The sequence below is a fragment of the Arvicanthis niloticus genome, chromosome 13 (genome assembly GCF_011762505.2).
Source record: "Arvicanthis niloticus isolate mArvNil1 chromosome 13, mArvNil1.pat.X, whole genome shotgun sequence".
Lineage (NCBI taxonomy): Eukaryota > Metazoa > Chordata > Mammalia > Rodentia > Muridae > Arvicanthis > Arvicanthis niloticus.
The window spans coordinates 18,447,633-18,473,270 of NC_047670.1; the positions used below are offsets into that span (position 1 = coordinate 18,447,633).

At 34.2% G+C, this 25,638-nt stretch overlaps 1 protein-coding gene across 49 annotated transcripts in view; it reads left to right on the plus strand.

Moving 5' to 3' along the window:
- The window catches only part of Rims2 (regulating synaptic membrane exocytosis 2), a 465,628-nt gene that overhangs the window by 302,938 nt on the left and 137,052 nt on the right, over nucleotides 1-25,638 (plus strand). For 40 of the 49 annotated variants that reach the window (XM_076911289.1, XM_076911291.1, XM_076911295.1 and 37 more), the window contains 2 exons: nucleotides 12,504-12,683; nucleotides 13,540-13,649. In XM_076911289.1, coding sequence (XP_076767404.1) covers nucleotides 12,504-12,683; nucleotides 13,540-13,649 — 290 coding nt within the window. The remainder of the gene's footprint in view (nucleotides 1-12,503; nucleotides 12,684-13,539; nucleotides 13,650-25,638) is intronic. The other 9 variants (XM_076911301.1, XM_076911302.1, XM_076911306.1 and 6 more) reach the window with 1 other exon arrangement.

Consider the following 25,638-nt stretch of genomic DNA (forward strand, 5'->3'; position numbering starts at 1 on the left):
ACTGTTTTTATTTTGCTAGGTGTTATGAGTCTGTTTAACTTGTTTATTTCCTCTTAGTTTAGCTTTAGAAGGTTCTATCTATCAAAAACAACAATCCTTTGGTAGAATGCAGAATTTTAAACATGTCCTCATCATTCTCTGAATTTTCTTGGTATCTGTTGTAATGTCGTTTGTTTCATCTCTTATTTTATTTACTAACTTGAGTCTTTGCTATTTTTCTCAAAGAACCCGCTTTTATTTCTTCAATTCTTTTCATTTGATTATTATTATTTGTTGTTTCTTTATCATTGTCTCAGCTGTGTATTGTTTGTTTTTTCCCCTCATTTAGTTTTTCATTTTACATCCAATCACATTTCCACTTCTTCCTCTCCTTCTAGTCCCATTCTCACATCCTCCCTTCCCTCATTCCACCTTCCTTTTCTCTTCTGAGAAGGGAAGCCCCCTCCCCATGGGTCCCAGCTGGTCCTGGCACCTCAAATCCCAGGTAGGCTAGGCACATCCTCTCCTACTGAGACTAGTCATGGCAGCCCAGTTAGGGGAAAGGGATCCAAAGGATGGCAAAGAAGTCAGAGTCAACCTCTGTTGTAGTTGTTAGGGGACACATGTGGAGACCATGCTGCATATCTTCAACCCTGCATCTTATTATTTCTAGCCATCTACTTTTTAGGGGCATTATTTTTTCTCCTTCTCCTCTTCTTCTTCTTCCTCCTCTTCTTCCTCTTCCTGCTTTTCCTCCTCTTTCTCTTCCAACTTTACATGTGCTGATATCAGTATGAGATCTCTCCTGTTTTATGATATTTGCACCTAGTGCTATATATCATCTGCTTTCATTGCTTCCTATAGGTTTGTGTATAATTTTTTTTTCATTTAATTCTAAAAAGATTTTACTTTCCTTCTTTACTTTCGTCTCGACTCAATTTTTACTCAGTAGTAGTTTAGCTTCTATAAGATTATATAGTTTCTTCTGTTTCTTATGTTGTTGAATCTAGCTGTACTCCATGGTGGTCATATAGTTTACAGAGTGTTGTTTCAGTTTTCTTGTATTGATTTAAACTTGCTTAGTGTCCAAGTATGTGGTCAGTTTTGGAGAAAGTTTCATGTGTTACTAAGAAAAAGGTGGAATGCTATGTAAATCTCTGTGACATACCTTATGATTAATAATGTTCATTAATTTCATTATTTCTCTGCTTGGTAAAGTATGGTGGCTGTCAGGTCTGTGGTATAGACAGTCACTGGTTCTGTGGGTCAGCAGAAGTCAGAAATGAATACAGATTGGCTAGAAGGAAAGGGCGAAATTGACATCAAGAAAGAACTAGAAGGACCCTGGTTTACAGCATAAGTCTAAGTCCCTAGAGGATGGATATTGCCTATGAGTAGGGCCTTCTGTTTGCAGGCTGCTGAAGGCTAAGAGTACCTTTAGAGAGTCGATGTCAGCCTAGTGTGGAGGCTGTGGTTCCCTCCTGGAGAGTGCTTCTGTGCATTAGTGGGTGTCACTAAGGAACTAAGGTGGGCTAGAAGAAAAGCTATGCTTATTATATTATTGTTTTATATGACAAAAATGAACACAGCCATCCCATAACTAGTGCATGTGGCTCTTATATTTTGACCTCTTTGTTTTGCTATTTTATTTTTCATTAGTGATTTTAGCATCTGGCTTTCATTTTTCTCTATATTATAATTTCTGCTACCAATCTGCATAATGTTAACAAACTGTCAAAATATTTATTTACCCAGCACTCCTTCAACTATTCTAGATATAGTGAGCTTCATAGGTACGCTTTGTTGAATCACATGCAGATGATCATTGAAGTTGTTCTGTCTGTAATCTCAGTTTAAATGCTACTTTCCTTCTAGATTGTAAAGACATGCATGGACGTTTCTTATTCTCTTATGGAGTAAGTTTGATTTTATGTGTTCTTTTATTTCAGTAAAGAGCTCTGCTCACCCGACAGCTTTAATGTGTTATTAGTCTCACCTTTTCTTGCTTACTTATCTGGAAGTTGAATTAATTATCAAGAATATTGTAACTTTCCTTATTTCCTTTGTTAAGTATTTGAACAAAGTTTAAATTTTATTCATTTCATCTCTTCCACAATAAATGGCTTTTGAACTAAAATACACAGCTTTTCTTTAGCTTAGTTGGTCTCTTAACAGGGGAAATAATGTTTATATTGAAAACTGTGAAGACAAGCTCTACCCTCTAAGTAGCCAGTTTTTAACTTAGTTTTAGAGCTGGCACTATCCACAGGTAGAAATAGCAGGAAATACACATGAAGTGGAGGGAAGCAGATTATAGTCTCAGTGTGGTGTCCAGATCCATGAGGGCTTAACCTGGGATTCAAGGCTTTCACTTAAGAAACATTACAGAAAAGGTTAGGAGTTATATTTGGGGGCGGAAGTTATATTTGGTAAACTTGATACTTCAGGAGAGAGAGATAATACTTAATTGTAGGAGTCATATTTCTTTTCCTTCTTATCAAGTAATGCTGATCATTACAAAATTACCCTTGAGTTTCTGTGCATTTTAAAACATAATTAACATTTAGTATAAATGTTTAGAATGGATATTGTACTACTTTTCATTAATATAATTGGTAAAATATATGTCTTTTATATTTTTTCACTTGAAAGTATATACCCTTTATATTCTTAAAACATACTTCTGTATCCTACTTATGACCCTGATATTTACTTTTTCTTATGGCCATGCATACACAAAGGAATTACCAATATTGATATTTGGCAACTGGTGGTGGAAGGTCCGGGACTCCCCAGAAGGGAGGTCCACTGAAGTCACAGGATAGCACGCACCCAAAGGACACATGAGAGACCGTCTTGCTGTAAAGCACATGAGGTGGTTTATTAAATCAGAGCTCTGGGCCAGCCCATATCCCCATATCTCACATAGGGGATAGAGGGACTGACCCCGTGGCTCAGAGGTCTAGTGCTTATATATGGGCGGGGTTGGGAAAAACGAACTTTTGCGCGGGCCCACAGGATTGGTTGTTTTACTTTTTTTGAACACTAGTAGGCCGTACCATGGGGCAGGGTGTAGTTCTTCCCTTGGCCGGTCAGTTTCTGGGATGTTCTTAACAGGCCTTTGTCTTGTAACTCCACCTCCTCTGTAGCTAATTAAATGGGCCCAAACCTGATGGCAGACACTTTTAACTATTTAGGTTAGGGAAAGGGCCCTGTTATTATTATTAGTTTCGGCCTATTTTAAAAATTTCCTTTTAGTGGTGGGCTTTTATGTAAAGATCCTATTTAGAAGACAACAACAAAGGTTTATCTTTTTTAAAATGAACATGAATTAATTAGATTTATGTCATAGTAAGCTAGGGGGTCAGTGATAGTTCTAAAAATATAAGAGTAAAATCCTTGAAGTAATAAATGTAACATTTTAGTGCTTTTGGAACACTCTCGTAAGTCAGTAATAACACAAACTGAATATGAAACAATACTTCCTCAATTATTTAGAACGTTATGTATTCTGGTAATGAACTTAGAGTTATGACTGTAGGTACTTCATATACTTAGAAGTGTTTTTTATCAGAGCTGAGTATGGTAAGTTTATTCCCTAAAATAACTACTTTGAAGAGCATCTGAGTGGTTGGTTTGAGGGGAAGAATGCATGAAGAAAAAAACACATATATCAAGATGGATGGAAATAGAAAGAAGAGAGAGGGCATAATAAATTGAACTTAATAATATTTGGAAAATTTTGAGAACTGAAATTTTAGAGAAAGACTTAAGAAAAACTCCAAGTTTCTTACTTTAAGGTGTGACATTGGGGATAAACCTGTCTTACTTTGCAAAGGAGGGAAGCATTAGAATTTCTGAAAGCATTTAGGAGAGACCCTTAGCATAAGCTAAGGTAAATATGATCCAGTTACTACCTCAGCTTCCTATTGAATTGATCTGCTTGGCCTCAAACTAACTCTGACAATTTGTTCTAATCATCTGCTCCTTCTTATTCTCTGGCTTCAACTGCCTCTGCTGACCTGCACTGAACTGCATAAACTCAAGAACAAATTCACCTCCATTACACTGCACTGACTCCTAATTGACCACCTCCCAACTCCACACAACTGAACTGACTGAACCAAATTTCAGTTCAACTTCGCTGCCTCTTTCTGAACTTTCTTTAATAGCCTTTCTTCACTGTGCTGTTCTTTTGATAGTTGGGTGTATCCTTTTCTGTCAGATCTTTCTCTGATTTATCAATTTGTCCCTCAGACCTCATTGTTTGGGATTAAAGCTACATACTAAGGGCATGTCTATACTCTGGCCAGAGTAGCCATGTTGCTGGCTCTACATTCCTCTACAGCATGGCGGGAAATGGAATTGTCAGGGCTTCTCAGGTCTAAATAGCAGTTGAAATAAGAGGATATAAAGAGAGAATCACTTCTCCTTAGTGGTAGTTTGCCTGTGCTTCAGTGGATGATCCTATGTACACATGGGTATAATCAATACTCACTGAACTCATTGGATAATGAGGAAGGAAAAGGGCCATGAAGTGTGTTATGGATATTTTGGGATCGTGGTTGTGGAGGCAAAGATCAACATTCATTATGTATACATAAGAATTTTCAAAGAATACATTTAAAACTTTGAGGTATTCAACTTTAATGTTTCTGAGTTTGAAGCAGTTTCATCAGATTCAAAGATCTGTAATATTTTCTCAGAATTATGGGACTGATTTAGAAGGGAAAGTGAAGGTACAGGATTAATTGAAGTCTAGGGATTCAGATTCAAGACTGTTAACGATTTCTACGTGTCTATGTATTGAAATCTCTTATAGCCATAGGGATTAGGATAATTCCTGCAAAAAGCCAGGCAGATCCCCAAATTATTACTGACTTAGAAAGTGATTGGAAGGTAGCTAGGTGTCAGTACCTTGAAGTAATATTTGAGGTTGCAGGCTAACACTCCACTGAAGAGGAATGAGGATTCTGAACTCTAGGGAGACACAGTAAGGGTCCTAAATGTCCATTTTCGCTGTCTGAGAACTGTAAAATATAAATGAATATGTACCTTTAGTGAATGAGCAGCACCACAGGAAGCAGACATATAGATGAGCAGTTATTTAAGCAGGGATCTACAGAAACCATGACATAGAAGCGGCTATTTAAAAGAAGCTTATTAATAGTTCAGTGTGATTTCTTTAAAACTCAGTATAAAATTAGAGACCAGTAATCCAGAAAAAAGTATAGCACATGGGGAATTTGGAAAGAAGGTACTTGTCAGAACGACCTAAGACAAGCTCAGTCTTTTTAATGAAATAAAAAAGAGGGAGAGGTGGAGAGCCTTTGGGGCTGCTTGACAAGAAGCTGACATGGGCCAAGGCCAAGGCCAAGGAAATGGGCTGCTTGGCAGGAATATGACATGGGCCAAGGACAAGGAAGTAGGCTTCAAGCAGGAATCTGACATTAGGCTAGAACAAAGAAGTAATTTCAGGTAGGAATCTAAATATTAGGCTACAACAAAGAAATAATCTCGGGCAGGAATCTAAATATTAGGCTAGAACAAAAAGTAATTTCAGACAGGAATCTAAATTTCAGGCTAGAACAAGGAAGTAGGCTTCAGACACAAAAATGACCTTGGGTTAGGACAGGGAAGTAGGCTCAGATACTTTGGTCATCCTGAGAAGCCTTTAGAAACAGTGATCATGAGAGTGATCACGTAACTGGGTTTAATGCCTTGGTTTTTCTCTGACTATTTGTGTTTGTTGTCTTGCTTGTTCCTTGACTATTTGCATCTATTGTATTGCTAGACCCTCAACCTAGAACTGACCTTAATACATGCATGTAATCAAAATGGTATAAAAGCATAAAGGAAGAGGGGTATAGGATAGGGAGTTCTAGGGAGGGGAAATGGGGAAAGGGGATGACATCTGTATTATAAATAGGTAAAATATCCAATAAAAAAACACATTAAAAATTATTTATTACTTTTAGATCAGAAAGACATTTAAGGATCACATAAAAGAAATTCATGTTTAAATATCAGATGAAAGACACATGGAAATTTTCAGGATTGAGCACAGAAATCTGAGAATTAAGCACTCATTTTGGCACTCATTTGGTTTGGGGAAAGGAAGGACAAAAGGACGTTAAATCTGCAATTTTGCTCAACTTGGGTTTTCTTTTTGGTTTAAGAGGGAAGTGTCAAACATTAACTATCACAGCAAGTTTGAGTAGTTAGTAAGTACGTTAGTTTGTGGTGATTTTCTGTACACTTGACCAATTTTTTTTGTTTTGTTTTGTTTTTTTCGAGACAGGGTTTCTCTGTGTAGTCCTAGCTGTCCTGGAACTCACTCTATAGACCAGGCTGGCCTCAAACTCAGAAATCCACCTGCCTCTGCCGCCCAAGTGCTGGGATTAAAGGCGTGCGCCACCACCGCCCGGCTAACGCTTGACCAATTTTAAAGTAAATTTCAAAAGAAAATGTATTTTAAATCCTAGAGAGAGAGAGAGAGAGAGAGAGAGAGAGAGAGAGAGAGAGAGAGAGAGAGAGAAGGTACGAGGGTGGGGTGGGTGTATGAAATTCACCTTCATCTTGATACACAAAATTATAGAGATGCTTGAATATAAGTGATTAACCTCAAAATATCCTTAATTGTCGGCTATTGTTTTATATCTTGAACTTAATAATGACCTGGAATGGCTCCGACCTGGTGTAGAATAGTGCTGAAGGCTTCTTCAGAGGATGTGAGAGGCCTCATGGTTTACATTCAAAGATTATTTAGGGCCAGAACTTGGACTCTGATTGAAGAAAGAATTTTAGAAAAGCTAGTAGACTCATACATAGTAAAGAATGAAATCTCTGTATAGAGTAGATGTGGTTCTCACAGATGCCTTATCTGGAAAGTAGCTATGAAAGTCTTTAGTAAATGTATTCAAAGCCAGTAACACACACTATCTTGACATCTTTATAAACTATTCCACAATGGTTTTATTCTTTGAGAATTTTTTGCATGTATATAAGTGTGTTTTGATCTCACTTATCCACCCCACTTTCAGCACTTTCCTGGATCCATTGCTCTGTTCCTTTACCCTCTCTAATAGTGAGGATTTCTGTTCGCTTATTTGGATGGTTGGATTGTTGGTTGGTTTTTGGTTTGGTTTGGTTTCTGGTTTTTTTTGGATTTTGGTTTGGGGTTTTTTTTCCAGTTTTTGTTTGTTTGTTTGTTTGTTTGTTTGTTTTTTGTTGTTGTTGTTTTTGTTTTTGTTTTTGTTTTTTTTGAGACAGGGTTTTACTGTGTAGCCTTGGGTGTCCTAGAATTAGCTGTGTGGCAGGCAAGGCTGGCCTGGAGCCTCTGCCTCCCTGGTGCTGCGAATAAAGGCATGCACCAATACTGCCTGGCTTCTCTTTGTTCTTACAATTTACCGTGTCTGATTTGTGATGCTCAGATAATTCATGTGTGGCCATTCACTGGAGAATGGTCAGCCTATAAGGAGCCCACAGCATTGAAGAAAACTGACTCTATCAACTGTCAATAGCTCCTCAAATGACGTGGGGCTTGTGAACATCTGCTGCTCCATGCTGGAATGTTGACTAGCATGATCTTTTGCAAGCAACCTCAACTGCTTTTGAGTGCAACAGGAAATACTGTTCTACTCCAGTCCTCCCTGTCTCCGACTCAACAGTCTTTGCAACCCTATTTTTGTGATTGTTCCTGAGATTGCGGAGGTGGTGAGGGATGTAGATGTCTCTTTTGTACCTCAGAGGAACAGTGGTCCTTTCATCCTTTGTGAGCTTCCTAACCTCAGATGTTAGCGAGATTTAGAGTATCAGGCCTGCATTTCTTCCTGTGGAAATAAGACTTCAATCCAATGAGAAAGTGGTTGGATGCCCATATGACATATGTCACCATTGCACACTTGAGCTTCTCCTCTCACATCAGTGACAGTATGACAGAGAAAACCCTAGGGGTTTGCTGCTGAAGAAGACTGTTGGTGACAAAAATCTTAATCTTTCTGTCATTATTCTTCTACCTACAGTTTTTAACTGTACTCGCTTAATTCCTTGATAATTTTTCTTTATAAGATTTTTATACATTATGTTATTATCTTCTTTAAAAATTGATTTTTATTATTCTTTAATAAATACATTCATCTTAGTCTGCTATCTCTTCAAGCTTCTTTGAGACTATGCTTTCTTTTCTTTTACTTATATTAGTTTCCAAAAGAATGTTTTTGTTTGTTGGTTTAGTTTCCTGGGACAAGATGCCATTTTGGTAGCTGGTCCCCACCTTGATATCCTCTTTCTATGCCAATTTCTGAATAATAGGCCTACTAATCAATATTCATTTGATTACCATGTCTATTTGACTGCTTATTTTATGTATTGCTTCCTTTATACCATCATGCTAAGCTTTCTCCCTCTATAGTTTGACCCCTGTCTCCCTCTCTACTACTCCTTAGTGAAGTGTTTTTGCCATCCCTATACTTTACCAACTTTTATACATGTTTATCCTCCCTATATTAGTGTGAATTTGTGAGTGTGTGTGTGTGTGCACCACCACTTCCTGATGTGTAATAATACTGTTCTCTTTTTTATTCTACCCCTTGACTGTTGTCTTATTTGGTTTTTCCCTCTACTTCTCAAGTTTTTGCCTTTTGGATTACACATTTTCTTATATCTTATCATGCTTGTGACTGTGTTGAAAGAGTCCTATTATCATGTATAATCTATAGTACATCATGTGAAGTCAACATATAAGTATTGAAAGAATGATTTAATATTATATTAATATGAGCCAGTAACCTCTTAAGCTATTTTTCTCTTGAACATATGCAAAAAATATTCCTCCAAAACTACAAATTATAAGTCCAAAATTCCATTCATTGATTTTCCAAAAGTTTCTTTTAATAGTTCACCTTCTATTTTGTTAATAATTCATCATTTCTGAGTATGCAATTTAAAAATCTATTTAAGGAGTTTCTTGGGGGTAGTAATAAGCACTTTTCTATTGGTAAAAGTCATGTGCAAATATCACTGTGAAGAAAGTGCTGAGCAGAACAGCAGCAAGGCCTATGAGAAACTTGCATTCCACCATTCCAGTGTCCAGGCAAAGACAGAGACTCTGGGAAGGCTGCTGGAATTCTCAAGCTGGATTGGGAAATGATTGGATGTGGTAGCAAGATATTACGTCATATTTTATCACCTTGTCTCATGATAAATAACAGTCCACACTCTGTTCTTTAGAGTCATAACTTTAAATTATTATTTTATGGAATCTTCAAAGATCTGGTAAAGCTAACATTTAACATCTGCTGGAGATTTTTGAATTTTTATAATTAACAAACCATTAATTTATAATAAACAAACCATTTAATTAGAATAAGAATTTTATAGTTAAAAGGAAATAATTATATTAAGGTTTTAATTTGTTGCATGCTCATTTATAAACAGTTCTGCCAATTTTAGTTTTGCTTCTGTTATTTTCATATAAGAATTAATTAAGAGAATTTCTATATTCCTAACAAGTTTTCCAGGTGTTCTCAAGGAAGTGTATCTCATACTATATCATAATGTTTTGAGGAAATTTAGGTTTTAATCTTTTGTTCTTGTGACTTCAAATAATGACTATTTAAAAGCAACTCTCTTAGGTATAATGATAGCATTCAGTTGAGGACAAAATTGATGGTTAGTAGTGATCACATTCTCCATTACCAGGGTCTCACCTCCTCTCAGCTATGTCTGTAGTAGCACGTCATTATTAGTACCAGATTGGAGGAGTCTGTGTAGAGTGTTCTTTTTGTCTAAGCTTTGTACTTTTAAATAACACAATCTTTTTTTTTTTTTCAATTCATCAGAACTACTTTATCTTGGCCTATCTCTATCTAATTCTGTTCTCAGAGTCTGTATATTCAAGCTGATTGTCACGGTAGCTATTCTTAGACTACTGAAATTCCATGTCAGGTAACTGAGGAATTATTAGGCAGTTTCCTCTTCAAATGTGTTCAGTTTACAATAGAGTTCTCTACATAATTCAGCACAGGAATTGTATCCATCAATAAAATTACAGATGAAAAAGATGAACTATTTTAAGCATTGACTACAATTATAAACTACTAAAAATGGAACTAGAATAGATCATTAAATCAGTTTTTAAATGAGAATTGAATTATTTCCTAAATATTGCAATTTACTAATTTTCTTGTTTATGCTGTGTACTTTTTAGAAGTTTGGTAAAACATGTGGCTATCCCTTTTAGAATAATATCTTTAAGTGTATAGTAGAATGAGTTAAATAAGTTAGTAACAATACTTATATTGGAATACAAGCAATAGCTCAAGAAATCCAATTAAATATTGAAGAATTGTAAACCTTTCTAGTAGTTATCTATTGTTTCCCACAATAGCTGTTGCAAATGGAAGTTATTTGTGCATTCTTTTTTATTAATAATTATTTTCTTTATTTAAATTCAAATGTCCCTCATCCATGAGTTCTTTACCCACTTCCCTCCTTTGCTTCTTAGTGTGTGCTCCCCCACCCACTCTCACCTCACCCCACTAGCATCCCTTTTTCCTGGGGCATCAATTTTCTACAGGATTAAGAGCATCCTTTTCCACTGAGGCCAGACAAGGCAGTCATCTGCTACATATGTAGTGGGGGCCATGGAGCAGCCCATGTTTGCTCTTTGGTTTGTGGCTTAGTCCCTGGGAGCTCTGAGGCGTCAGGTTAGTTGACACTGTTGTTCTTCCTACAGGGTTGCCATCCCCTTCAGCTCCCTCAGCCTTTCCACAACTAAGTGGACACCAGCCCAAATCTCTGTTGGTGTTGCAATACCGATGTCACTAAACTTTGCCACCACATACTATGTGGAAGAAAAGTTAACCTAAGATCATGATAAATCCTTAAAACAAAGAAAATTTGTTTTCTTCAAAGTATAGGCTTTTAGAAATGTAAGAAATACAGAGAGAAAGATGGGTATGTGCCTATGTTTTTCTTGACCTATCGAAGTGAGCCATATTAGAGGTAGTGTACTAAGAACAGGTCATAAATTATCAGCCACATTTATTTTTAAAAATACTGTTGGCTCTAAAGTAGAATTTCAGAAGAATAGAAGTATGAATTTTATATCAAATTCCATTTTACACTGTAAATGTAAATTTTATTTTACACTGTAAAACTGTAATCAAATTTTGAGTATGAATTTATATTTAGTTTCAGTTATCATGACATGTTTGGTCATGACTGTCTTTTAAGCTGAGCCATGTCTCAAGCCCTTCCCCATTCTTGATGTAGTTATGTAAAAATACTGAATTTGACATAGACAATCAGTCACATTTTAATTCAATGATTAAAGTTCTTAAAATTATTTTACTTCTATTTTATTCTATGATTTAAAGTATTATAAGAAGATATAAAACAATAGAGGATGAGTCCAATACTCAGATTTGAATAGCAATTGTTTTCCCAAACTCTATGACATATAATTCATGATACTGAGGAACCCGTGTTCTTTTTTCTTACCTTACTCTAATCACCCATTTTTTTTTTTCATTTTCGAGAATGAGAGACCATTGTTTGGTAAAGTGGAATGATGCTGAGGTTTCCCTTGCTCTGCTCCTGTGGTCTGTACATCGTCCCTTTCGTGTGACTGCAGCTGGTCAGGAGGCAGCTGTCGGAAACATATTAGCATAAGTTACTGTTGAGTTCTAGGGCAGAAGTTCATGCTCTTAGGGTTGTCTTCCCAATCATGCGATTGAATTAGACTTCATTTATGATCATGTTAAGGTGTATAAACATTATAGTAGGCTCCAAGGAACAGTTACTGGCCATATAGGTGTAAGCATTCTTGCTTCTACTAGAATTAAATTTTACAGGTTGGGAAATCACTTCTTTTTTGGAATTCCAATTTCATCCAATACCCATCTGAGTAGTTTAGACTCACGGAAGTGCACTGAGCTAGCTAGGGAGTGACCAGTTCTGTACAGGGTGATTTCTGTTTGTGGGTGTGTTTGAGTATGGATACGCACTTCAAAGCTGTCCTATTTTCCTGTAACCTCATTTCAATCTTGTGCTTAAAATATTTAACCTATCAGTTATACTACAATAATGGTATTAATATTTTTATATATTACTCTGTTTGCTGATAAACTTCCTGCGTAATGTTCTCTCGTCTGGAAAATACTAGGAAACACTGTTGCGTGTCTTTAATCTAGAGTAGATTACACTCTCCACACGTTCTCCCCATTGTGGAAGGCAAGCAGCTTGGTTTGCATTGCTTATAAGTGAGCAACTTGTTTACTGGGAATTAAATAAAAGCAGATTCGAGTTCTATAGAACTTTTTAACCTTAGTTAAAATTTATTCACGATGTGTTGGGAAAACTTTTTTTTTTTTTTTTTTTTTTTTTTTTTTTAAAAACATTGATTTTAAGCTTTTAAGCAATTCTTTTTTTTTTTTTTTTTAAATCAGTTTGATGCATCATGACCAAATAGCAGAAAGGCATTAAAGATCAACTGAGCTGCTTTTTGACTAACATTTCAGGGATTGTGAAGCAGCAGATAGACAGCCATATCACAGATCCAGATCAACAGAACAACGGCCTCTCCTAGAGCGGACAACCACCCGCTCCAGATCCTCTGAACGTCCTGACACAAACCTCATGAGGTCGATGCCTTCATTAATGACTGGAAGATCTGCCCCTCCTTCACCTGCCTTATCGAGGTGAAAGATACATTGATCAGACTAACTTCCCTGTCTGCACTACCAACACACTATTTTATTTTCCCAACAGCTAAATGGTCTCTTCTATCATTTTTTGGCTGATCACCAGTACAAGTCAATACTAACTGTCAATGTGAACACACTATTTATATTCAGTGGATATGATAGTGTGTCGTTGCCATTGTGGATCGTTGCCTAACTGTCTTGATTGCATTTGTTTTGTGATTTCTCATTAACCAGGAGTCCTAAGTAAATCCTGTCCTGTCATGTTCTTCCAAAGTAGGCATGACTTTTCTAGTAATCATCACAATAGTAAATTAAATTTATTTAGTTCCCATGAACATTAATATTAGGTAGTATTAGAATTATCTTTAGCTGAATTTTGAATTCCTCGGGATTTTATTTTTAGATTCATGAGTTGTTTTCTAATAAAAGGGATATTTAGTATAAACTTAAGTAAAAAATATGATTAGGTCAAGGTAAGAAGGCTAATTTTTAAGGATTTATATTATAGTAGAAAAATGTAAAGTTTTATTTTTTATTTTTCAAGTTCAGAATTTGCCACCTGCTTTCATACAAGTAGATTAGTAATTTATATTTTGAATTTCATGGATTTTTACCATAGGTTTTTTGTCCATGTATATGTGTATGTATGCATATTACACCAAAGCATAAACATTTTTGGTGTTTAAGTAATCATAACCCTTCAAATGTCTGTATTTTGTCCTGTTCTCCTTTTAACCAGCAGCTAACCAACCACACTTAAAGTTGTGCTAAGAAAGCCGCTATGTAACCCAGCTAACATACTGACCATCTCTTACACTTACTGAAAATGTATTCATGGTGCATCTTGTAGGTCTCATCCTCGTACCGGGTCTGTCCAGACAAGTCCATCAAGTACGCCAGTAACAGGACGGAGGGGCCGACAGCTTCCACAGCTTCCAGCAAAGGGAACATTGGAGAGAAGTAAGTCTATAGTTTTCTAACTAAGCCATGTAGGAATTACACATGGAAGCCAAGGTGAATTAAGATTTTCTACTATCTTTGTGTCATAATCTTTTTGTATTTAACTATATGCATGGTATCATCTGACAGTAGTTATATTTGTGAATATAATATATATTGCATGTAAAATTTTACTTAGAGGTTAAAAGGAATTATCTTAACTTTTTTAAATAGACTTTTCAAATTTGAATAAGTATGTTTAAAAGTAAGCAATTGTCTTATGTAAGCAGCTGGATTATAATGTCTTTGCTACATCTAAGATTAGGTAATTATTGGTGATTATACAAAGTATATTAGTAACTAGCTAAATCAATTTTCACACACTGCGAAGGACTGGTTAGCTGATGCACAATGGTGATCCTTCTCAAATCTGGAGTGGAAGCAAAAGGTAACCCTGAACACAGAGAAAGATGCATGTTGTACTGATGCTCTTAATCATTGTAGATTTGCTACATGAGACGCTGACACACTTGAGCACATGGCTCAAACAGCTGTAAATCTCAGTTTAAGTCTCTCAAAAGCATGGATAACAAACAATAATTTCAACGTCTTTTAAGTCACAATTCCACTACTTAGTAACTTTTTTCAAATATATGTGTATATATATGTGTGTGTATGTATATATACATACATATATATGTATATATGTATACAGCCAAATCACCATCTTAGTTTTCTTTAATAGGTAATATATTCTATTACTTTGAAATTTTCTGTTGTTTTTTTAACCCCTGTGCTTTGGTTCTTCCCCCCTTTGTTTTCATTTTATTTTGTTTTCCCTAGACAATGGAGTCAAGGAGATAGAACCTTATGAAGGTACATAAAGGAGGTTTGTTTTGTGCTGAAAGCCTTTGGGGGCAGTGCAAGCAAAAATAAATCCAACTGCAATTGATGTCTTTTTATTTATATGGTTTTATATACAGTTAATTTTTTTCTCTTTTCTAATAAAGTATTCAAATTTTGTTTTCTGTGAAATAACACCAAAGAGTTAAATATTGAGTCAAGTTAGAGTGTAAAATGTTTAAACTTCTTTTAAATAGCTAGACAATATTTGTTCTTATAAAAATATTTAATTTACTTTTTAAAAAAATTTCTGGGTTTTTGACTGAGACTATAACCAGAGATATCAATTGCAGTCTGTGTTTATGCCATTGAGGATATATACATAGTCTGGTTATATTTCTCATCTTCTATTTCATTTTGTATTTCTGATGACCTTTTTATTATTGTATTTGACTTTCTACAAAAAAAGTTACTGAGTTAGACAGTGATTTTGGCTTGTGTTTCCTGTTTCCTGCTTCATGTTGCAGCGACTCTGCGTGGAGTATGTCAAGGATGAATATGACAGTTTTATGTGTTTAGTATCAAACACTTTATTATGCCTTAAGACAAATAGACCAAGCTGTAGTGTGTAGACTGCCATACGTTTGCTAGTACAGTAAACATCTGCTAGTTTTAGAATTTTGAAATTGTTTACTGTTGTTTACTGCTGAGTCTCCAGCAATTGTAGAACTGGAACAAATGTTTATTGACTTGAAAATGAAATGCTGTCTTATACATTGAAATGATACCTCAATAGTATATAGATTACCACCAGAAAATAAAGAACTTGCTGTTCTTTATATGTTTATAGAAAACTTGTTTGTTTTGTTGTCTTAGATAACTTGTTGATGTAAGTTGTGCTCTTGTCAGTTGTGAGTGAATGATTACCAACTTCGTGGTTGCTTCTGCTTCCCTGCACCATGAATCTAAACAGCCGATGCCGAGGAGGCTGATGCTTCCATTTCCTGTTTGATAACACATCTGTGGCATTGCTGTAACAATTGATTATTTCTATAGAACTAAATGCTGTGCCTTTCAATTGCATTTCATAAGGAGAGTTCAATAATGTGCAGCTTTTTTCTCCTCAAACACGTTTTTAAGCTCTCATTTTAATATCCTTTATAGATAAAGTCTGTTGAGATGTGGATAGCTTCATGCTGTGCAACGCTAGATATGAAAGAAAAGAAACCTTACTGCTGGAGGGAAATTTGGGTTAAGTGATTTAAAGACATTGTCAACACTCACTTCATTGTTGCTTATTTGTTTGTTTTGGTTTTGGTTTTAGATAGAAAGCAATGCATTAATACCACTAACATTTAGAAATTTTCATTCATATCTCTAATTATGGTTTTCTGGTTTTTATTTCATAGAGGAACCAAAACCCTCCTTATTCATTTCAGAGTGGAGGAGGTTTCATTTATTTTGTATTACTTAATGATACTGGTTGATTGTAGCCATATTTTCAGACATTCTGAGGATTCAGAGATCCATGAACCTGTAAATCTTTCAGGATTAAAGGAGATAATGATGACCTCTTCTGTAGATCACCAACCTCTAACTGAAGATAAAGAGAGTGTTGGCTGGTAGTCTCAATGTGTGACCTTCTACTGCATGGTTGACAGATCTTGTCATTTGATAGCAGTTCTGGTATAAACACATTGAATTATTTGTTCTACCTGTAGTAACTAAAATATGAGCAAACTATAATTTGACTCTATGGTTTTGAATAATTATTTTATATTGTCTAGTAACTAAATTAATTTAACATATTATATATTTTGATCTTGAAGTTTCTATTTTTTATACTCATTGCCAAAAAACCTCCAAAATTAGAATGATATAGAAAGTACAATGTATTCAGCCACCATAAAGCATAATTACTATTATTTTCTTAAATATTAGCTTCAATTATTACGAGTGTATAAAAATTGGGGTTTATAGTATTATGGTTTTCTTCCTAGAAAAAAATTGAGGTAAAGTTCTCCTAATAATATATCTACTGCATTATTGTGCCTCCCCTGTTTAGTTACCCACATATCATAAATCTTCTGGGGGAAGCACAGTTTCTATTTTCCAACTCAGTACCACTGCCAACTGTGATGATTCATTAGCAGTAAACAGATTTGCTTTCAAAAGAATGCCAGAAATGCATCATGTAATCTACTTTTCTGTGTATAAGTGCATATTATTCCATTAACAATGATTTGTTTTCTTGTTTTATTTTAAAATTAACAACCAGATTCATGAACTTATCTTTTTTCCTACTTCTGCAAATCCAGAAGTTACTGAAGAAATTGGGCATGTGGAAGAAGAGGGGGTAGAAAAGGAGGGAAACGAGGTCAAGGCAGGTCTGTCTGTTTGTCTGCTAGTAAGCTAATGCCAGAGTATTTAATTTAGTCAGTTATTTGAATATTGTCTTTTAATGATCAAAACAAACTAAAATTATAGAGAATATCTTTAGCCTAAATATATACATCATTTTCCTAGCTCATTCACTTACATTTATGTTCTTTCTTTACTTTTTAATAAATAGCCTTCATGAGCTAGCTACTAGAAAACTATTTCCCTTATGCCTACCTGAATGAAGGGAACTCTAGCTTCTGGCCTAACAAATTCAAACATAGGAGAGGGAAATTTTAAGGCCACACAGAACAGATTTCCATAACATTTAATAAACTATGAACAAGTTCCCACTGTATCATTTTCTAAATAAGCAGTAATATTCTCTGGATTTTCCATCTCTGTCTGATCTCAATATTGCTGTATCCTATGTAAGAGCCATTCCTCTCTGGAGTGTCTGACTTCTGGAGGACACACAGGCTTTCATTCCTTCAGTTTTGTAATCACAATCTAATTGGGTGTTTTTATCAGTGTCTATCAAAGTAAAATATTATATACTCACAAATACATTTATGTAATTTTATTGAATTATCCCTATATTTATTTGAACCTCTGAGTTGGATCCTAATCTTTTTAAAATTGTCTTGAATTTTAGCTCTCTGTGAAAACTGCAGAATAATTTTAAGCCTATTTTTGTTAAGTGTTTAGCTGATCTTTTATTTTAACATATGAATTTATTTATGACTTTTAAAGTTAGACTTTCTGTACCCCTTCTTTTTATCATTGTAAGAAAACAATGTCCTTGTATATACTGTGTCCATTCATATTTTCATGGATGCATTCTCCAAACCTAATTTGTAGTTGTTAAAACAAAAGGACATTATGTTTTGCTGCTAATAACCAGTAATATCATAATTTACCAAGTAGAGAAATTAATGGTATGTACCTAACAATGGAAAAAAAGCCGATCTTAATTGTTTGGTTAAAGAAAAGAATAATTGCATTCCATTCTGAATATCAAATATTATCAACACTAGAATTTCAATTGCCTTTTATTTTCCTGGATGAATGGAATTATAATTTTGTGGACTGCTATAGAATAACTTTCATTTTCATCAGGCTGAGGAGCTAATGGTTCTGTTTTCCTGTCCTTCATATCTCACACTGATTCACTCATGTCCTTAGTCTCACATGTCATGATTTGGCTTCCATGATAATTTTAGAGTTAGCACTACTTGATGACTTTTGCATATCAGTATCACTTTTGTTTTACGCCTTAACCTAAAGAATAATTACATTTTAAAATCTAATTTGTCACCTGTGACCCATTCTTAAGAAATTAGTAAAGTACATTATGTAGTATCATAGAAAAACAAAACAAAAAAAACCTACCCAACACATCATTATAGTACAAAATGCCTTTTTTGTCTGGTTACTTTGATGCCTTTCCATGTAGAACAGGGAACATATACTGCATATACCTTATTCTAATGTGTGCAGTGTGGGGTGTCATGTTAAATGCATGTATCTATTTCTGCAGTGCATGGTTCATTCTTTTGGAGTGCTTTTTATTTGGATTGATAATGACCTTAATTATTAATTATTGTCTGGTTTCAATGTTAAAGACAACGGGGAAGAAACATCAAGCTTACCTAATAATGGGAAAAAAGGCAAGTGTAAAATTATATATGTGTTTTTCTGTACTGACGTTTATAATGTTTGTGAATATACATCTTTAGATTAGGGAGGTATAAGTCTCAGTCCCAACTTAAGTTATGTAGTATTAAAAATACTTGCTTGTATTTATTTCTAAATAGTTATTTACTCTAATATCTTTATCATAGGCTATGCTACAGCTCAGTGGCTTAGCAGTTACCTAGCATTGCACACACACACACACACACACACACACACACAATGAAAGTAACTTATTGATGCTAATACTGCTGTATTTTATTGAAATGCACAGATTAAAATTGAGAACATTTATTTTGTTGATCACATTAAATTGCAAAATTCTGAATAATATAGTGGTAATATGTTGTGAATTTAAAACTATAATATAGACATTTTCAAGCTACAAATTATTTTAAAATAACACTATTTGAAATAAACTCTTAGAGTGAAACAGTTAGAAGCTTGACAATAACAAATAATAATAAATATAAGTAATAAGTGGAAAACGTTTGTGCAATTATCACTTTATATACGCAGATTAATATGTTGCTGAGACAAATAAAAAGGTAATTGACTTTTAATACTTAAATTCAGTGTTCAAATTACTGGTGACTTAACTCCAGAACTTAACACAACTCAATTCTAAAGATCAGACCTATGTTTTGGAATAATTAATAATCCAACATAGCTACACTTATTTATTTGCAATGTCAGCATTTGAATGAGTCCCATAAATATTAGAAATCTTTTAGTACTGTAACATTTGACCTTTTCTTACTGAAATAAATTAAGACATGAATATCTTTGTATCTCAGTAACTTAGTTGATAAGGCCTTCATCTGAAACAGTGATCTCAACCTGTCAGTCAGTACTCCTTTGAGGATGAAGGATCCTTCCACAGCTATCACCTAGCAACACTGGAAAGCACAGACACATTTACATTACAATTTGTAACTGTAGCAAAATTATAGTTATTAAATAGCAATGAAAATAATTTTATAGTTGGGAGTCACCACATCATGAGGAACTGTATTGAAGGGTCACAGCATTAGGAAGGTTGAAAACCGTGATCTGAAATTTATTCTTTTCTCTATTCAACTTTCATAATATTTACACTGTTCTATGTAAGGTATATTTTATCACTTATTTTTATAATTTTAATAATGTACACTGATAATTTTTAATTTCCTGTGGTATGATTGAAAAGTGCAAGTAATATGGAAATATAGCTAAAATTATAGCACATCATGTAATATGAATAACCTGTATAAAATGGAATTTTAACTGAACCCTCAAGAGTATTTTTGTATATCTATTTGACCCGTTTATTGACGTCTGATGTTTCTTAGAACCCATGAAAGAAAAATTTTATATATATTTAAGTATAATCAATGAACTGAAAAAGTACATCTTCAAGTTTCCATTCAGTTATTTGGCTGTACAAGTTGTAAACACTTTTACTGCCACATTGTGTTGAAGAACATCTAAATATGAAATAGAATCTGTTTCCCATCGGATCACTGAGTTAAAGACCTTCAACTATGATGGCTTATTCTATCTTCTGTTACTTGGATGTTTCCTTAAGCTAGACTCCTTTAGACCATTCCACTTTCCCAGGTCCCATTTTCCTGTATGTAAAGCTTCCTGTCGTTAATCAGTATTGGGTTCTCATTTTATTCCTTACAAACTTTTTATTTGCCTTTTGCATCATTGTAAACATTTTTATCACACATGAAGACTAATGTTTTTACTTGTAATGGTCCTCTGTGTGATAGAACTAAGCCTAGAAAGACATTAATGGGTAAAATTTTGAACAATGAGAACTTTGAATGGTTTTTATGTAATTTGTAATTTTTATCTAGTATTTGTATCCTTTTTTAAACTATTACTGAGGTCAGGCTATCTGGCATTATATTTTATTATGGTGTTGTTGTATAGCTTTGTATATATTGTTGATATTTAATAATTCACAGAGAGTGCTTACTAAGAACTATGTTTTGAATAGTTTTGTTTTTGTGTAGGTTTTCAGCACATTTTTCTCAACTGTCTTATTGCTTCATATTCTGCCATTTCCTAACGACTTGTTTTACTATTGCAAAGTATTTAGATTTTCTAAAACATTGAAATGGAATTATTGTTTAGGAGTAACCCTGTGCTATTATCACTTACAAAACTAAATGAGAATTAAGTGTAGAAAATCAAATTATGCACAGAGTATTCTGAAAGGTAAGATACAGAGTACTAAGTGTCTATTAGGACGAAATTGACAAGCTGTTCTATAGTAACCTCACTTGCCACTTAGATTTAGTATGTATTTTCTTTTTGAAATAATTTAGCATATTTAAATTGCTTCAAATAAAATTTTTATATTATCAATTCTATATTAGCATTAGCTTTTTCTATAATTTCTCAGTAATATTATAATTAAATAATTTATAATTATATAATATAAAATTATAGAAATTATAATTTTTTTGGATACTCTGAAAGCATACGTTTTAGATTTAAAGCTACATTCGATTATGACCATCAAACTGAATGAACTGTACTGTTAGTTACACACACACACACACACACACACACAAACAGTATAGTTCATTACTGGTGCTATTCTTCACTGATTCAGATAAGAAACCACACCAGAGTAGGAACAAATGGATGGAGTATCAAAGTCATTTTATTTTATGATGTTTGAATACATTCACTGAAGTTATTTATACATGCTTAGATTTTTTTAAATATTAATGTATAGAGCTTCAGAATGCTTTTGGCACACAATTTTGTCAGGTTTTTGCAGTCCACTACTACTTTTCAAGTCTCCTAACAGATACACTGGAAGTCAACTTCTTGCATTTTCACCTTAGTTTTCCTTCTAAGACTTTGTGAACTTTAGCAAGTCATTTAATTTCACTGCGCTTCAGTGTCCTCTTGTGTTAAATAAAATATCACAGCAGATTTTAATTGAAACTTGGTGGTTTTGGAAATGTGGCTGATAGAAATTAATGTCTCAATCACTTTTTATTCTAATTAATTATTGTCTCATTGTTTAATGATACATTATTTTAGAAAATTATCATACAGCTTAATTGGCCATTAGTGATGTGTTATGATTATATAGCATACCATTTTATAAAGTTTTCCTAAATAAAAATGTACAATGATTTGTATATAAAAATATTATGTTTCTTGAGTACAATTTTCAATATAAAATTGTTTATTAATTTCAGATTTAGCTAACATAAATAAGAAAGATGTGCAAATGCATAAATGGAGGAAAGAAAGACATAGGAAAGATAGGAGATAGGAAGGAATGACCTGAAAGCAGGTTACTGAGAGTAATACATAGATGCTGCTGAGCTCGTTCTCACAGCTGCCTGCTTTATGTGTTTTCTAGGAACTTGGTAATATTTAGGCTAGTGAGAATAGATGAGACTATTAGTGGAATGGAGATTAGTGAGAATATTAGTAGACTATTATCTTTTGCTGCCTTCCTGTATTCTTAAAATGTTTTCAATGCAAGGAATTATGAATAACAAATATGATTGGTATCTGTACAGGTGTAGATTTCATTATGAAGTTGTGCAATATTTTCTTAATACCCCATTCCTTGCCAGTGTACATAAATGACAACATGTCCAATGTTAATACAAGAGTCAAGAATCCGTTACAGTATCATGAATTTTTAGCATGTGCTTTTAGCAGGATGAGTACTCAGTCACACTTACCTTTATGGAAAAGCTTGGTGACCATGAATGAGATGGACTTGGAAGTTAAGAAACTAAAGGCACATGATATTTAGGGTGTTTGAGTGTAATATTATGGCCCAAGGAAGAACAGAGGCTACAATAAATAGAAAGAATAAGATGCTGGCTCCCAGTGTATACTTGTGTGGCATTAAGTCCTCGTGAGCACATACTTTCTAGTTTCTAACCTCAATGTTTCCATATCATTTGTAGAGAAGCTTTGCTATTTTAATTTACTGTCTTCTCCTTTCCTCAGATGATTTTATCTGTACTTCCACATGCTTAGGTAATGAATTCGCTTTAGGAAAGTAGCTCATTGAATGCATGGCTTTCGTGGCCGCTGCTGACTCCACATCACTGACTTTCTTCATATAATTTGTGAAGCAATCCTTTCTAGAATTTTGAAATTAGGTCCATCTTAGGGAGGTGATTTGGTGTGGATGAATGAATGCCTCAATCACCTGTTTTGTGGGGTCTTTTTGATTTAGCTCTTTGAGACAGAGTTTCACTGTAATTCTAGGATTGAGCGTCTGAGGCAGAAGGATCATTACAAATTTAAGACCAAGCTGGTCAACATAGAACTAGGACTACATAGTGAGAACCCGATCAACAAAACCTAAAACCTCTTTACAATTAACTGGACCACTGGGGTTGCCTTCTACTTGATACCCTGTCCACCTGGATACTCCCAGGGTCTCTATTTTAGAACTTGGATTCAAAGCCTTGTCTACATAGTATACCCGATCTCTAGGCCCTTAGTTAGGCTATTTGAAGTCTAGTTCATCTGCGACTAGGAAATAACACAATTCTGTTGCCAGCGTGCTACTGTGAGACTTGAGTAAATTCAGGTGTGTGAAATCACTTGTTAACTAGCATAAGTACTTTGTTCTTATACTTACCAATCAGAGGTCTCCTCTGTGCTGTACAGAGTCTGATGATATGTGTTAGAGCACATTAAAGCATACTGAGCACAGTCTAGTTTATGTAGGAATCTGAGCTCTTTGAATCAGTTTTGATACCAAATTATCTGATGAGATGGGGCTACCTGGAATACAGTTGCTTTGTCGACATTGTTCTCCTCATAGTTAAATCCTCATAACTTATCCATCTTCATACCAAATTTATTAAGTCAATACTAAGTTATCTCATCTACAGACTATAAAGAGCAAAATAAAGTAATAATGTAAGATTTTCATACCTCAAAATGATTAAATCTTAATAATCTTAGTTTAATAATACTATAAAATTTAGATTCACAACTGAATATCTAATCAGTGAAATGCTTAACTAGAATATTCAGAAATGAAAGTATTTTACTAAAGAAACTTTCTTACTTAGTGATTCCTTATTCATTTAGTGCATAGTGATACATTAATTCAAAATAATAGACAAATTAACTTAAACATTCTACAAATCCTATTTTCACTTAATAATAGTATAATAGTGATTTTATCTTCCAGCTGTGTTAAATGGGAATGTCATGTTACATAGGGTGAATGGTAGGTAAAGTGCCAGAGCTTTATGTATGCATGGTGAAACTTTATGCAATTTAACATGTACATAGTAGCAATAGTTTTCTTATTGTGTCTGGGAATGTGAATAAAAACATAGCCAGATACCCCATGATTAGATCAGTAGCTAAAGAATCTTGCTATCAAACATGATAACCAGAGTTTACTTCATAAAACTCACATGGTGGAAACATAAAACTGACTCTTACAAGTTTTCCTCTGACTTCCATGCATGTTCCGTGTACGGTGTGTGTGTGTGTGTGTGTGTGTGTGTGTGTGTGTGTGTGTGAACATGTACGCACATAGGCATGAGTGTATGGGCAGACACATATACACATGCAATAAATAAATATTTTTAAAAAGAAGACAAGTAAGAAGGTTGCATTTAAGAGCTATAGCTCCTCCCCCACAGGGGGAGAATAGGATGAGGAAATGTGGAAGGGGAGACTGGGAAGGGGGCAACTGCTGGACTGGAAATAAATAAAATAATAAAAAAGACAGAACAAACCATTTAATATCTATAAGTTCATAAATAAATTCAAGATCAAATTACTTTATAAAAAAAAGCTAATGCAAGATTAAGATTAGTGGTTGACAGGGAGATTTTAGTTTAGACAGCCCAACCAGGTGCTATCTTCCTGTCTCCATCACCGTCATCTCTTCTCTTAGTCTATCTTTTGTCCACTGTGCTTCATCCACACTGACCTTTCGGTTTTTCTGGACTACATCAGACAAACTTCTAACTTACTTAAAATGTTCACACTTGAATATTCTTACTTGTAATGTCCTTTTCTCTTAAACTTCCTTAATCTCTGAGGTTCTTTATTCAGAACTTGCCTACTTAGAGAGGACTTTACTGGCCATACCATCCAAAATTGCATCATGCTTTATATATTGCATTTTCTTCTTACTTACTTTGTACTTGTCTATTTAGCAAGTATCTCTAAGTCACTGTATGTTTCCATGTTCATTGCCACAAGCTTTTTACCACTAGGTTATATGTTTTATAAAAACCTTCATGAGACTACAGATGTACCATTTTGTCTTCTACTTTGTCCTTGATACCTGTATATCTTATAGTAGATGCTGAATACTTATTTATTGAATGAAGGAGGGTTATACACATCTGCAAACTTTTCTAGGCAATTGGATATACCAAGTAATCTGTGTTCATGATGCCAAGAACTGCTTTTGCCTTGTTTTATCTTGACTAAAATATTTCTTAGCATATTAATTTTCTTATCAAGTAATGAATATAGTAGCAAACTAAATAGTTATTTTATTACATATTGAAACTAATTTTCTCTCATATGTATTAAAATCTTTAAAATTGCATAGAAATATTTCATTTTACCACAATAAAATAGTTCCTAATAATTTTTACTTTTAAAATAAATTCACATTTTTTGAAATCAACAAAGCAATGGTTATTCTCTCTAAAGCCATTTAAGTTATTACTAATTATTTTATTTATAACTTGAATTCATTCATTTATTAAAAATAAACTTGAGGGTTTACAAAAATGCGCAAGTTAAAATGTTAGATCTTGAGTTCCATAAAAACAACTTGAGCCAAATAAAATTTCTATATTTAAATTTTTAACAGCTGATATATTGTAGAATTCAGGAGAATGTATCTTTAAAATAATTCCAGTTCTTGAGGTTTTATTATGTGCATTATCTGTGTTTCTGACAAACACTGATCCTTTTTTTTCTTTTTCTTTTTTTAATTTGTATTAGAAGTTACATGGGAAGACCAGCAGGGAAAGGCGAATGGTACAGTAAGTGATGACAAACCATTGCCGACCCCGAAACACCAGTCTGAGCCAGGTTTGTCAGGGTTTGGAAACCACATGAA